This window comes from Lemur catta, chromosome 8 (genome assembly GCF_020740605.2).
Source record: "Lemur catta isolate mLemCat1 chromosome 8, mLemCat1.pri, whole genome shotgun sequence".
NCBI lineage: Eukaryota > Metazoa > Chordata > Mammalia > Primates > Lemuridae > Lemur > Lemur catta.
The window spans coordinates 45695366-45708531 of record NC_059135.1 but is presented as its reverse complement, the minus strand read 5'-3'; the positions used below and the strand labels follow the sequence as shown (position 1 = coordinate 45708531).

Sequence of the window (13166 nt, the reverse complement as noted above, 5' to 3'; positions counted from 1 at the left end):
TTTATCTAATATCTTGGTTCTGTTAAAAAAAATCCCTTCCAGGATATCCTATTACATTTAATTATCGTGTCTCCTTAGGCTCCTCTTGGCTATGACAGTTTCTCAGATTTCCTTGTTTTTTCATGATCTTGACAGTTTTGAAGAGTGCTCGTCAGGAATCTGGTACAATGTCCCTGTATTGGGATTTGTCTGATGTTTTCCTCACGAATAGACAGGGCTTAGGGGTTTAGAGGAGAAAGATCTTTGACGTAAAGTGCCACCTTCATCACATCATATCATGGGCTCACATTATCAACACGATTTATGATTGTTGACATTGACCTTGGTCACCGAGCTAAGTTAATGTTTGACAAGTTTCTCCACTGTAAAGGTACTTATTTCTCCCTCTCCTTTTCCAAACTGTACTCTTCAGAAGGAAGTCAGTACATGTAGTCCATACTGAAGGAGTGGGGAATTATGCTCCCATTTTTTTCATTTTTTTTTTATTCCTCAAAACAAGCTGATGAGAAAATGAGGAAGGCAGAGTAAGAATTATTATGCTCCTCTTTCCCATTTCACAAAGGAGGAAAACTCTGAAGTTGAGGAAGATTAAGTGACTTGCATAGGGCCATGACAGAGAAGTGGAAGAGCCATATTAGTAATTATGTGTGCCATTCAGTGCTTTTTCCAAAACCTAGGTTTTTCTGCCAGCCTCAGCTATGGCTCTTTAGGCTTTCCTTAGTTTTCTATCTCTTTGCGTTCTACCTGTATCTTCGTGTTTGCAGTTCTCACTCTGTTACAGTTCAGACACTTTTCTTTACTTTTTTACCATTCTCTTCCTATTTCCTTCACTCTTATGCTTCATTTTTATAGGCACTTAATTTTTTATTACAACTGGTTTTCCAAAGTCTAATGAGATATTGTCTAAGACAATAAGAGAATGGGTTTTTGTAGTTTATGTGTGTAGACACATGGGTCCTGAGATTGTCCTGTTCCTCTCATGAATTTAAATATTTCAAAAGCATTCAAACTAATCAATATTCAAAACTTTCTAGAACATTTCTATTCCTATCTCCATCTTTAATGATGACAACATTCCTTACAATGTTATATTTAGATAACTTTTACATTTTTTCTTCTAAACCAAGAAAGTTTTTCTTTTAGACAAATGGTCCTTGAGAGATGGAAAAAGAGAGATAAAATATAGCTGGGATAGGTACAGCAGCCTCTTTCAGAATATTTGTAGTTTTGATTATGGATAATCAGCTAACAAACCTCTCTTCGGTTAACAGACTGATTTTGTTCAACCCCACTCCAAAATAGTATTTCTTTTTCTGGCTTAATGAGAAAAATAAACAGTAATTGAAGACAGGGATCTATTCTTACATTTCATGAGGCATCTGGGTTTCCTGAACACTTCTTGGGTTGGCCATTGGGTCACAAATGGAGATCCTAACAAGAACCTGGAGATATTGTAAACATAATTTTGACGGTTTTGTATAAAGAGCTGGTGAGGTTTGCCTATATTTTTTTGAGTCTTCTCCTTTGGTTCCAACTTTTCCTTGGTAGAAATTAGAGAGACTATCATGTTCCTGTCTGTGTATTACTCCATTGTGTGTGCCCTGTGAGCATGTTGTGTGTGTGTGTGTGTGTGTGTGTGTGAGGTGCTTGGGAAGCAGAAAAGATTAACCTCCCCAATTTAGTAACAATCTATTAAGGGAAATAGAAATGTATTTAAATCAGTGGATCTCAAGGAACTATGATCTATTTTTGGATTGCCTTGTACTTTTGTCTGAGTCACTTTGACTTGAAAGTCATTTAATTTTTACTCTTCAATTTCAAGATAAGAATACAAGGCTGAATTTTCTCAATCCTTGTCTTCATGACATAAATGGTTAATTTATGTCAACATAACTCAACAAAAAAAATAGAAACATTTTTCATGGAATTGTGTCACAAGTGAAGTCCTCCATAGTTGCCTTGGAAAGATGCTGGTTTAGTGAGTGTTATAGTGAGACAGTAGGGAAAGTATAAAGCTGAATGATTGGATCCCACTGTGTTTCTAAAACATTAAGTTACAGGTCTTGGGCTGAATTTTGAAAACTCCTAAAGCATGAAGAAAATATTAAGAAACCCCATTGGTACTTAACAATCAGATGGATCACAATATGTGCACTGTTACAGTGGATCACAGTTGATATTTAATTACAATGTGATAGCTAAAGGTTTCATATTGATAGAACTGTTCAATTTAGAATATTCACAGCCGCCTGATAATGCTCCACTTACTTGCAGTGATTGCATCAAACAATCATGATTGCTGTCTTAAACCAATAGTTCTCTGTCTGCTCTCCCCTATATAAAGGAGGTAAATTTATATGAAGTTTCCATAACTTTTAAAAATCTATTAACCAAAATATTAGATCAGCATAAACAATAGTTTCATATACTTTCATTTGAGTTGTTTGGCCATTTTGGTCTCTTACTATATGAAATATCAACTTCATGCATTGTATATGCATATTACTACACAGATTATAGATGTTTGTGTGTGTATATATCCACATACATACATACATACATACACACTGCTTTTTTATTATAAAAGTGATCCATACTCATTATGAAAAGAAAAACAAACAGTACAGATAGGGTTAAAACAGAATGTGCTATCCAATCACCCAGAGATAACTTCAGTTAACATACTGATATCCTTCTATGCATTCTATGCATATATATACACACATATACATGTATCTATCCTTTATAAAATAAACATACCATTCATATAGTTTTGAAATATTTTTCACTTGTATAACATATGTTGTTTTTTTTTTTTTTTTTTTTTGAGACAGAGTCTCACTCTGTTGCCCAGGCTAGAGTGAGTACCGTGGCGTCAGCCTAGCTCACAGCCACCTCAAACTCCTGGGCTCGAGCAATCCTCCTGCCTCAGCCTCCCGAGTAGCTGGGACTACAGGCATGTACCACCATGCCTGGCTAATTTTTTCTCTCTCTATATATATATGTTTTTAGCTGTCCATATCATTTGTTTTCTATTTTTTACTAGAGACGGGGTCTCGCTCTTGCTCAGGCTGGTCTCAAACTCCTGAGCTCAAACAATCCGCCCGCCTTGGCCTCCCACAGTGCTAGGATTACAGGCATGAGCCACCGTGCCCAGCCAACATATGTTTTTATTTCAATACAGATCTATATCCTTGTCTTTAAGCGAGTATTCTTTGATGAACTCCTCATTTGGTTTTTGGACCATGGGATCAGTCTGTTAGCTCTGGGGTTAACATAAGAATCAGTAAAGGATAACTGGGTCAAGAAGCCCAGAGGCAGAATCCATGCAATATAGGTGCAGGGGTAGAGAAGAAACTCAGTCCAGAACATTCTCCTGCTATGGATAGGGCATATGGGAGTACCACTTCCTCCACCCCACCCTCCCTCACAACACTTTTTTTTATTTCAGCATATTACAGGGGCACAAATGTTTAGATTACATATATTGCCTTTTCCCCACCCAAGTCAGAGCTTCAAGCCTATCCAGCCCCCAGACGGTGCGCACCACACCCATTAGGTGTGAATAAACCCATCCCATCCTTCCCCTCCCACCTGCCCGACACCTCACAACACTGGATACAAATATTTGGCAGAGCGACTGATTCTTTCCAGGGGTACTTAAAAGAGAGGGTGCTGCTGCTTTCCTAGAGTCATGGCATTTGGGCTGAGTGGGGAAGGAGATTCGTTCTGGTTAGTGACGAACTTGAAACAGCAGAGGTGAGGCTTCATGGACAGTGGCCGTGACAGCAAACCAAGGAGGAGAGGAGGTTGCTGCTGCCTTAGCACTGTGAGGCTGGGGACACCAGCTGTTGTTCCAAAAGTCATTTCCCTGGTCCCTTTTCTGGATTGCTGGAAGGTGGGAAATCTGGGATATGAAGAGGAATGCTTTTTGTAGTGCCTTTTTCAAACTTTGGAAGAAGGTTATCTCAGAAGGAAACCACCCATCTCTGTCCCCCTCAGCTCTAAGCCACAGCTGTTCTGTAAGGCAATTATTAAATCATTCTTATCTGTGTTGTTGAAAATGTTAACATGTAGGAAGATTACTACATTTCTAATAATTTATACCTACTTCTTTTACAGAAATAGATGACAAGAGGGTGCCCAACACACAAGTGGAAGTAAGTTTTTAAAAATATTTTGTGTAAATACATGTTCAAATCAATTAAAAACACAATTAGCTTGATTCTATGAGATACACGATATGATATAAATATAACTGTGATGTCAAAACTATTTACATTGCTTTTCCTGACTGAACAAATAGCAATATGGTATCATTAAAATTTCTGTCTCTCAACTACCTTGATTCTCTATCTTCGCAATGGTAACTCCAGCCAAAACTTCTAAAATAAAACCAATTTTAATGGCAAGATACGGATTTATAATTTCCACTGATTGGGTGACTGTATATGCACACCACAGGCTGGGGCCAGGCAATGTTGGAATCTCAGAGCAAGGGAGTGGGGGTAGCCCCTCTTAGGGAGGATTCTGGTGTATGGATCCAAAGCAGGCCCTGAGGCCAGAGTCTGGGGGGACTGAATTGTTCCAAAGCCTGGGTAACCAGATCCAAGGGGATCACCAAGGAATGTATGCGGATTCAAATTTAGCAGGTCATCTGAACATTGTCATTCCCCATTCCTTCCACATATGCATGTAGGAGTTTAGATACAAAATAGAAACCAGGAAAGTCTAGGGGAGCTGATCATATAGAATATATAGAACACAAAGTGAGTAAACTTGGCCCAGAAATGAAACACTTATCTCCCATCCAAGTACTAACCAGGCTGACCCTGCTTAGCTTCTATGTCAGACAAGATGGGTCACATTTAGGGTGACATGGCCATAGATGAAACACATATCTAATAGGATGCTGTGTGAACTTAATTCCCATGAGCACTAGGCATATAGCAATACTTAAAGAGGAAAATGTAGAAAGGGCAAAGTACCAAATAGTATCTCATAAGACTTTTCTAAAAATTTAGTGAGATAGTAAATGTGAAAATGCTTTGAAAACTGAACTCCTACATAAATATAAAGTAGTTTTATTGCTTAATAAGTTTTAACACTGTTACTAAATAACAATAATTTTTCTGTAGAATTAATTTTCCACTTGATCTCTGAGTATGTGTATGGAAGTAAATATATAAGAACTCCCAGAAGCGGTCACTCCTCAAAATCAACCAGATGTGACTGAAACAACAGAGGTGCCCAGAAACGTCAATCATACACACATTTAACATTAGTGTAGAGTTGACCTGTCTACACCTGTGCACGATAGACTGGTATCAAAATAGTCTATGCTGGAGAATTTTGCTTATACTATTTGCTCAGTTGACATCAATTTGACAACTGTTTAGTTGAATTTGTTACTTTTTAATAGATTGCTTTTGCATCAGGCAAATATCAACATCTTGATGATACCTTTGAGGGCAATTAAGCTTTAGTATGCACAAGGACAGATGCCTCAAATTTTATTTACAACTTTGTGAAACAGTTTCTAGTTTCTTTCAAATTCTGTACATGATGTTCTTTCTAATATGCATGGAGAGTCTAGAATAATCCTCAAAATATCTTTTACTTATTTATATTTGAGATTTTCAAAGCAAAAATAATTGCTCCAGGCACTAAAACTCATTGATTAAGATGCCTGCTCTTGCCACATTAAAACATAAATTAACATGCTATTAAAAAGGAGTCTTTGACATTATCTGATTGGAGTATAGACCACATGTATGCAATTTTTTAGAATAAATGATATTTATATCTATTGTGTGTGTATATATATATATTTTCCATATCATTATCTGTATTTTTGACCCTGAAATGTGTTCCTATTTTTATCATTTTTAAATGACTTATCTTTTGAACATACAAAAGAATATTACCTCAACATTTTAATTCCAAGGGACTGGAGATAATAGATTGAACATGTCAATTCAAGAAGACTATATTACTTACCAAGAACTCTCATTGTCCCTCCTGAAACACTTAATAATCCTATGAATTATGGGACTACATCCCAAGGACCGTGTCCCACAGACACAGCTTTTGGAGTTTACTTTGTCACAGAACTCATGTTTTCTCTCTAAATGGAAAGGATTAATATCTCTTTTTCTTTTAAAAATAAACTAATGTTACTGGGGAGAAAGTAAAATGCATATTAATAATCTCAAGACTGCAGTGACGAAGAATCTTATGATATTTAATAAAATAGATCTTATAGCTTCATATATCTCTTAAGCCTATGATGTCACTGAATATGACAGAAGGAAATCAGAAAGCTCTTTGAGACATGGCCTAGTGTTTATTTCCCTCATAGGTCTGATGGCATTGCACTTTCTGTCCTTATCTAAGGCTTTTACTTTTTTCTTTCTCCACAGTCACAGAATCCACCCCCTAAGCAAAGGAAGCAGAGTGTGTACACACCACCCGCCATGAAAGGTACAGTTCAGGTACTGTTTCGGGTTGTCATGAGTGCTGACTAGCAGTCATGGCGGGCAGGCCGTCTATTCTCAAGGGCCATACGTTTGATCACAGGCTAGATCTCGTCTCAACTCTACAACCAGTAGTATGATGTTTAGTAAGATACTTTATTTATTTAAAACTTAGTTTCATTAAGAGTAAAATATGTAATTAAAGAACTGATAACTAGAAATCTTAGAATCTGTCTGGAAATTCAGAGTTTCCAAAATAATGACAAAGTTGTTTTTTATTTGTGGGTTTTTTTTTTTCCCTTCATCACCTATTTTCTTAAAAGAGATTTTTCCAGAAGCCCTAATTACTCTTGTCAGTGTTAGCAGATGATTGTCATTTTTTTCTTGGCTTAAGCAATGCATAATAACTTGAATTTCAGGGAGATTGAATGTAAAGTATTGCCTCATTGCCTTGTGTCAGGAGTAGCTCTAAGCAGCATAGTCAAACAGCCATTCCCTATACATGTAACAGCTGTCAAAATAAGAACTGAGAATGCTAGCTCAGATGTTGGCATTTTCCCAGAATTTTTCCCTCAAACTGGGACTGCTAAAAGAACATCTAAGTGTATCAGAATTTTGACCAACATCAGTTCCAGGGAAGACTTCTTTCATTTCTCAGACTAAAATGTTCCTGACATGAGGCGGAGTCTGTCCAGGTCAGTAGCTCGTGTTCCAGACTGGCGCTTGGGCACTGGCCCCAGGGTTCACCATGCTCTGTCTGTCCCGCCCAGTTTCAACTGCATGAGAGGCTGGCCCAGCAGCTTCCTCTGGGGTTCAGAGAGGCTAAATTGGGAGTGAAATTTCCCACTCTGTATTCTCTCTAAATTTGGGAACTTTTCATGAAGGAGAGATAAAAATGGACACATTAATAGCTACTTTCAGTAAACTTCCTTCCTGTGCTGCTATAAAACCCCATGTTCACTTGTTAGTAAGACTGTGGTAAATAATGCAATCATCAGCATTGTGGTTTATTCCGAGGTAATTACTGAGACTATGAGGCATTGCTCTTTGAAGATAAGTGTAATCATTTTAAAGATATTTTCTCCATTGTAAGCAATTTTGCACTTTCAAGACGTGTCCATTTTGGCATGAATGGGTAGCAAGAAAAGATATATGTTCACTCATTTAATTATTTCCTCTGTTCTATTTTGGGTTAGCTTAAGCTAAATAAAGTAATACTGTTCTCATGTCCTCAGAGAATAATATTATTATTTGTAAAGGAAAATCTTAAAGCCCCAAGGATCCATGGTGTTTATATTTAGCTCTCAAATACTATAAGAATGTGAGACCCTAACTTTTAGAGAAGTTAGTCCTATTGCACATTTATACATATAACCTTACACTGTGGAGCCCCCAAAGATGGTCATTCAGTGATAATCAGTTGTGGTCGTGAGTTAAAGACTTGAGAAAGCACAGTAATTCTTTCAAAAGGATTTCAGGCTAGTGTTACAAGTCATTTAGGTTCTTGTTTATAACCAGTAAATACCTTTGGAATTCTCCTACTTATGATTAAAAAGAGAGAAAGGGAGAGAGAAAGCTAAATCCACATTGCATTTGGTCTGCTTATCTCTGAGAGCCAGAAATAAATATTTCAAGACAAAATTAAGCCATGGTAACATATAGTGTGCATTGTGAGCACGTTAAGAAACTTCAATTACAAGAAAGCTGAATGAACAAAGAAAATGTTACTGAGATGCTAAATACAGTAATACAATTGCTCTGAAATGTATAGTTCCTTAAATTGTAGTGGAACACACAGTTATTGAGTGTAAAAAGTTTTCTGAGGGCAGTAGCATGTTGTTTCCCACTCAGAAGTAGGTATCTCTCGAGCCTTATGCTACTGACTGTCCTACTTGTGGCCCTGCTTCTGTTTTGCTTCTCTCTCTGCCTGAGTCTCCCTCTACTCTTGTGCCTCCTTATCCATTTGCTTCTGTTTTTCTATTTTTAATTTCTCTCTATTCCCCTCTACCCTGGTCAAAGAGAAAATCTGATTTGGTAAATTTGTTACCATCCAGAATTGTGCATAAGTTGGGCTGGATTCTGACAAAAGGTCACCTCATAGACCACTGGACCCATTAGGTTGTTGCCTTTGGCTAGAGCCTGGTTCCTGGGTCAATTAGTTTGTGGCCAAGATGGCAACATCATAGGACACAAACATGGCAATAGAAGTAGAAGGATCTGGACATGACTTTCTTTCTACAGAGTTGTCTCATAAGTTATCCAGCAAAGTAATAATGGATTTAATACTTGGTCTGGCCATCTTTATATTCATAACACAAGCACACAAAGTGCTAAAGAAGCCTAAAGCCTGAGTAGTATAACTATGCAGGGGTGACTGAGTTTGTCCACTGCTTCTAACTCAGGGTATTAAACCGGTTGTGTTCTCTTGAGGACCCTAATGGTAGGCCTGGGGTGGGGCCAGGTAATCAAAAGCTCCAGGTGATTCTGTTCCCGCAGGTCTGAAGATTGATCAGATCCACATATCTAATCACTAATTTAGCATGTCTTTCTTGTGTCCTAGTGAACTTTTTAAAACACAGAAGTGATTATGCCACTTCCTTGGCTAAAATCCCTCAATGGCTCGCCATCGTCCTTAGATAAAATTTCTATTCCAGAGCAAAATTTTCAAAGCTTACTGCCTTATGGCTCCAATCTGCCTCTCTTCGCCTCACCCACTAAGTCCCAGCCACACTGGAATTCTGTTAGCTTCTGAATGCAACACGCTAGTCCTGAATCAGAAAAGAGCTTGCACGCATTCTTCCTTTGGTTTTCTCCTGCCTCCTCTCTCCCTCATTCTTCATCTAGCCAACTCATATTCATCTTTCAAGTCCTGTCTAGAAAGGTGACACACTGAAAGGAGTTTTCTCTAATCCTCCATTTTAAATTCTCTATAGTTATAAACTCCCTATTGACCCTCCCTGGAGTTATAAATTCTCTATAGTTCTTTCATTGCAAATTATCACAATGTCCAATTATTTAGTGTCTGTCTCTCCACCTAGACTGGAAGTGATCTATATCACAGCAATGACAGTATCAATTTTTTTCACTACCATATCTGCAGAGCTTACCATATGCTTTGGACATAATCAGTGCTCCTAAATATAGTTTTAAATAATTTTTAAAAATATACCCAAAACTCTATTGTTGGCAAAAGAATTATTTCCTGAGGATACCTACCTTCTTTCTGGGCAGTCTGACTGTAAGAAGATCTTTTTCCATCGAGGCATCCAGATATTTGTACTCATTGAGGTGCACAGTGGTGCACACCTGTAGTCCCAGCTACTTGGGAGGCTGAGGCAGGAGGATTGTTTGAGCCTGGGAGTTCGAGGCTGCAGTGAGCTCTCATCATGCCTGTGAATAGCCACTGTACTCTAGTCTGGACCTCATAGAAAGACCACATCTCTAGGAAAAAAAAAAAGAAAGAAATTTGTATTCATGGATTCTTGTTCTACATCTTGTTGCTATTTGTAAATTTTTAAATGACAGATATCTGTATATTTCAAGGCATCTATGAGATTCTTATCTCATGTTGTTTTCTTTTTTTTTTTTCCACGTTAAAATATCTTAATATCAACTATGCCTGTTATGTGGTCCTTTTTGTCTTCATTCTTGACCTAATAAGCTCCACTTTGTCTATGTCATTCCAGAAGCACATCATTCAAAATCAGCCTAATGTTCAAGGTATGTTCTGACCAGAACAGAGCAGAGACTTCAGTTATGCCTGACACCTCCTTCGACCCAGATTCTTTAATTCTATTAATGCAACCTAAAATCCTATTCACTTTTTCTGGCAGCCATACACTTTGCTGACAAATAGTGAGCTGACTATAAATTCAAAACTTCCGAGCCTTTTTCATTACAGCTTTCCATGTTATTCACCATGTCATTCTCATTTTAAAATTATATCTTTTTGAAAAAAGATTTTTACCAGAAAGCAGGACAGTGCTGTCATCCCAGTTGAATTCCCTATTGTTAGAGTCAGGCTGTTACATCAGCATGTCACATTGGTATCCTGATTCTATCATCCATTCCCTTTTCAATTATCTCAATTATGTGTCATCCACAGATACCATAAACCTATATTTGGTATTTTTATCCGAGCCTATAACAAACACAACAAATAGAACAGGGCTAAGGAAGAGCCCTGGAGCACTTCTGTTTCACTCTAGTCAGTTGATCCCCTTGAATGCCACCATTTAACTGTTATCAGATAGACTACCAGGATCCCATCCCTTCAAACCAGAGGTTCTCATAAGCACTCTTGTTAGACACATTGTTGCATTTCAGATAGCTTGTGCCAACCAGATGTCATAAATTTTTGGTATATATTATGTTTAAAAATAGCAGAAGTTGAAGTTTGCATAGAAAACAGGCTGACTTTTCCATTACCCTGTGTAATACAGTGCTTTGTGATTATATAAGTAGAAAGTTCTGAAGATTATCAGAAAAATGACAGCTGATGACTAATGTCCACGTGCACTTCTCTGGTGTTTATATGGTGGTCAGCCTGTAATTTACAGGACAGACAATTAAATTATTGTTGGATAGCTTGAATCATGTTTTCAGAAAAGCAAAGTAGATTTGAATCTTGGGACAGGAAATGGCTGACTCATTTCCATCCCCAGTGTGTGTGTGTGTGTGTGTGTGTGTGTGTATTTTACTGAAATGCAAATGCCTTCTTCTGAAGAGAACAAAGTAAGTGCTATCGATTTAAACGGAAACCTGAACATTAAACAAAGCAGCTGACTGAAAAATGACTGTGCATAGCAGGACGTATTAGTATTGCATTACCATTCTTAATGCATAGCAAGTCAGAGTTTTAATTTACTTCTGAAAAACGTCTTCTTCCTCCTATTCTTTGTAATTTCTTGTAAAAGAAAATTTTAGCTACTTCAGTGTCCAGAGATTATGGTTCTGATACGTCAAATAGATCTTTGAATGCTTGTAGCATTTTAACACCTAACTTTTTTTTCGCCAAAGATGGCTGTGATCTTGATATTTTATCTTATGTGAGCCTCTTCTCTTAATAAAGCAATAAATGCAAATATGGAATAACCAAGGGAGGGAATCCACCTGGCCTAATATGAAAGCTAACATGGTTTTTGGAGGGTAGGGGAGGAGTAGCACGAATAAGACATGTACTATTAACTGAAGGATAATCTTCCATTAGGGAAAGCTGGTGATCTTGGTAGTTTCATGAGACCCAACATGAAAGGACATGAACTTTGAGGGACATGCTATCAGGGTTCAAATGTCAATGCCACCACTTATTAGCTATGCAACCTTCAGAAAATCAATGGATTGTCAACAACAACAAAAAAAATCTACAAATATGTTGAATTTATTTGGGAATTAGAAATGAAGATTATAACCCGAGATGCACAACTATAGCAAGTCACGTATGCACCTGAAGAGAGAAGGGTAAAGGAGAAGAAGTTCACAGAAGCTTCTGGGAAACAGGGTTCATTGGCTTTGGAGACGCAAAGCCGGAGTTGGCATCAGTTCATTGGTGGAGATGCCATTACTGCTGGTGTCCTTTTGAGTACAACTTATCTGAATTGCTGCAGTCCTAAAGAAAGAATTTCTTGTGGGGTTATTTTAGAAAATCCTAGACAATCTTTATCTCAGCCATGCAAGCATGAATCATCCCCCATTAGTGCTCTCCCAGCTTTAGTTTGTTTGGACTTGACAAAAAAATGATTTTGTCCTGGTGTCTACAACTTTCACAGGCTTAATCTGTCTCTCTCGTCGGTAAAATGGAGATCATGCCTACCACGCAGGATTGCTGTAGGGACAGAATGAAACAAAATGTGTGGGGGAAAAAATGCTCATATCAGGCACGTAATATGTGGAACTATTTTGAATAATTATTCTGTTTTGAATAATTATTTGAGCTCTGGATTGAGAGTGAGGAGCACTCCTCCTCCATTTCCGCTTAGCTCTGTAGAGGGGAGGAATGAGATTTGAGGAGAGACAGAGGAGAGACGAAAGGACTTCCAGCAGAATGAAATCTTAGCCAGAGCTGCTCTCAACCTGGTGGGAATTGAAAAGTCAGGTTTAGAAGTGCCTGGTCCCAAGGACACAGGTGGATTACCAAACCTTGCAACATTCGCTCCACTTTTATTTAGCTCCAAGCTCAGGCAGATTTATGGAGTTTATCTCTGACATTTTGCTTCCTTTTGAACAAATCTAGCTTTTCCTTCATTTCTCCTGGCTCCTGTCCCCAGACACCGTGTCCCTTATTCCCCAGCTAACTAATATGTTCCTCTCGGCGATATTGATATTTACATTAATGTCTTATATTTCTAAAAAGCTGAAGAACAAAGTGATGGTTAATGGTGAATTTTGGGATGCTAATCCAGATTAGGCCATAAATATTTCTTGCCAGAGAGATGAACAGGAAATCGCACCACATAAATGCAGCCTATGACTAGGCAACCTAGGTAAATTAACCAGGATTATGGTGAATCTGACCAATCACTCTTCCTGATTGGAAACCTCTTATAACTCCAAAATCTCAAAAGGATTAGAGCAGCCATGGTATCCAGCTCTCATTACCCCCTGAACACTGAAAATTGCTGGAAGGCAGGGAGGGTACACAGCAAGAGCTTTTAGCTTCTCACCAGGCCACGTCCTGCACACTGATTCCTT

General features: G+C 38.0%; 1 protein-coding gene and 1 long non-coding RNA gene across 2 annotated transcripts in view; one reads left to right on the top strand and one right to left on the bottom strand.

The window, feature by feature from the left end:
* The window catches only part of LOC123643666, a 29000-nt gene extending 19172 nt beyond the window's left edge, over positions 1-9828 (bottom strand). Inside the window, exon 1 of the long non-coding RNA XR_006736866.1 lies at positions 9693-9828. This is a non-coding gene — a long non-coding RNA (uncharacterized LOC123643666). The remainder of the gene's footprint in view (positions 1-9692) is intronic.
* PPP1R1C (protein phosphatase 1 regulatory inhibitor subunit 1C) overlaps positions 1-13166 on the top strand; it is a 103501-nt gene that overhangs the window by 48879 nt on the left and 41456 nt on the right. Inside the window, exons 3-4 of the mRNA XM_045559306.1 lie at positions 4123-4160; positions 6423-6483. Coding sequence (XP_045415262.1) covers positions 4123-4160; positions 6423-6483 — 99 coding nt within the window. The remainder of the gene's footprint in view (positions 1-4122; positions 4161-6422; positions 6484-13166) is intronic.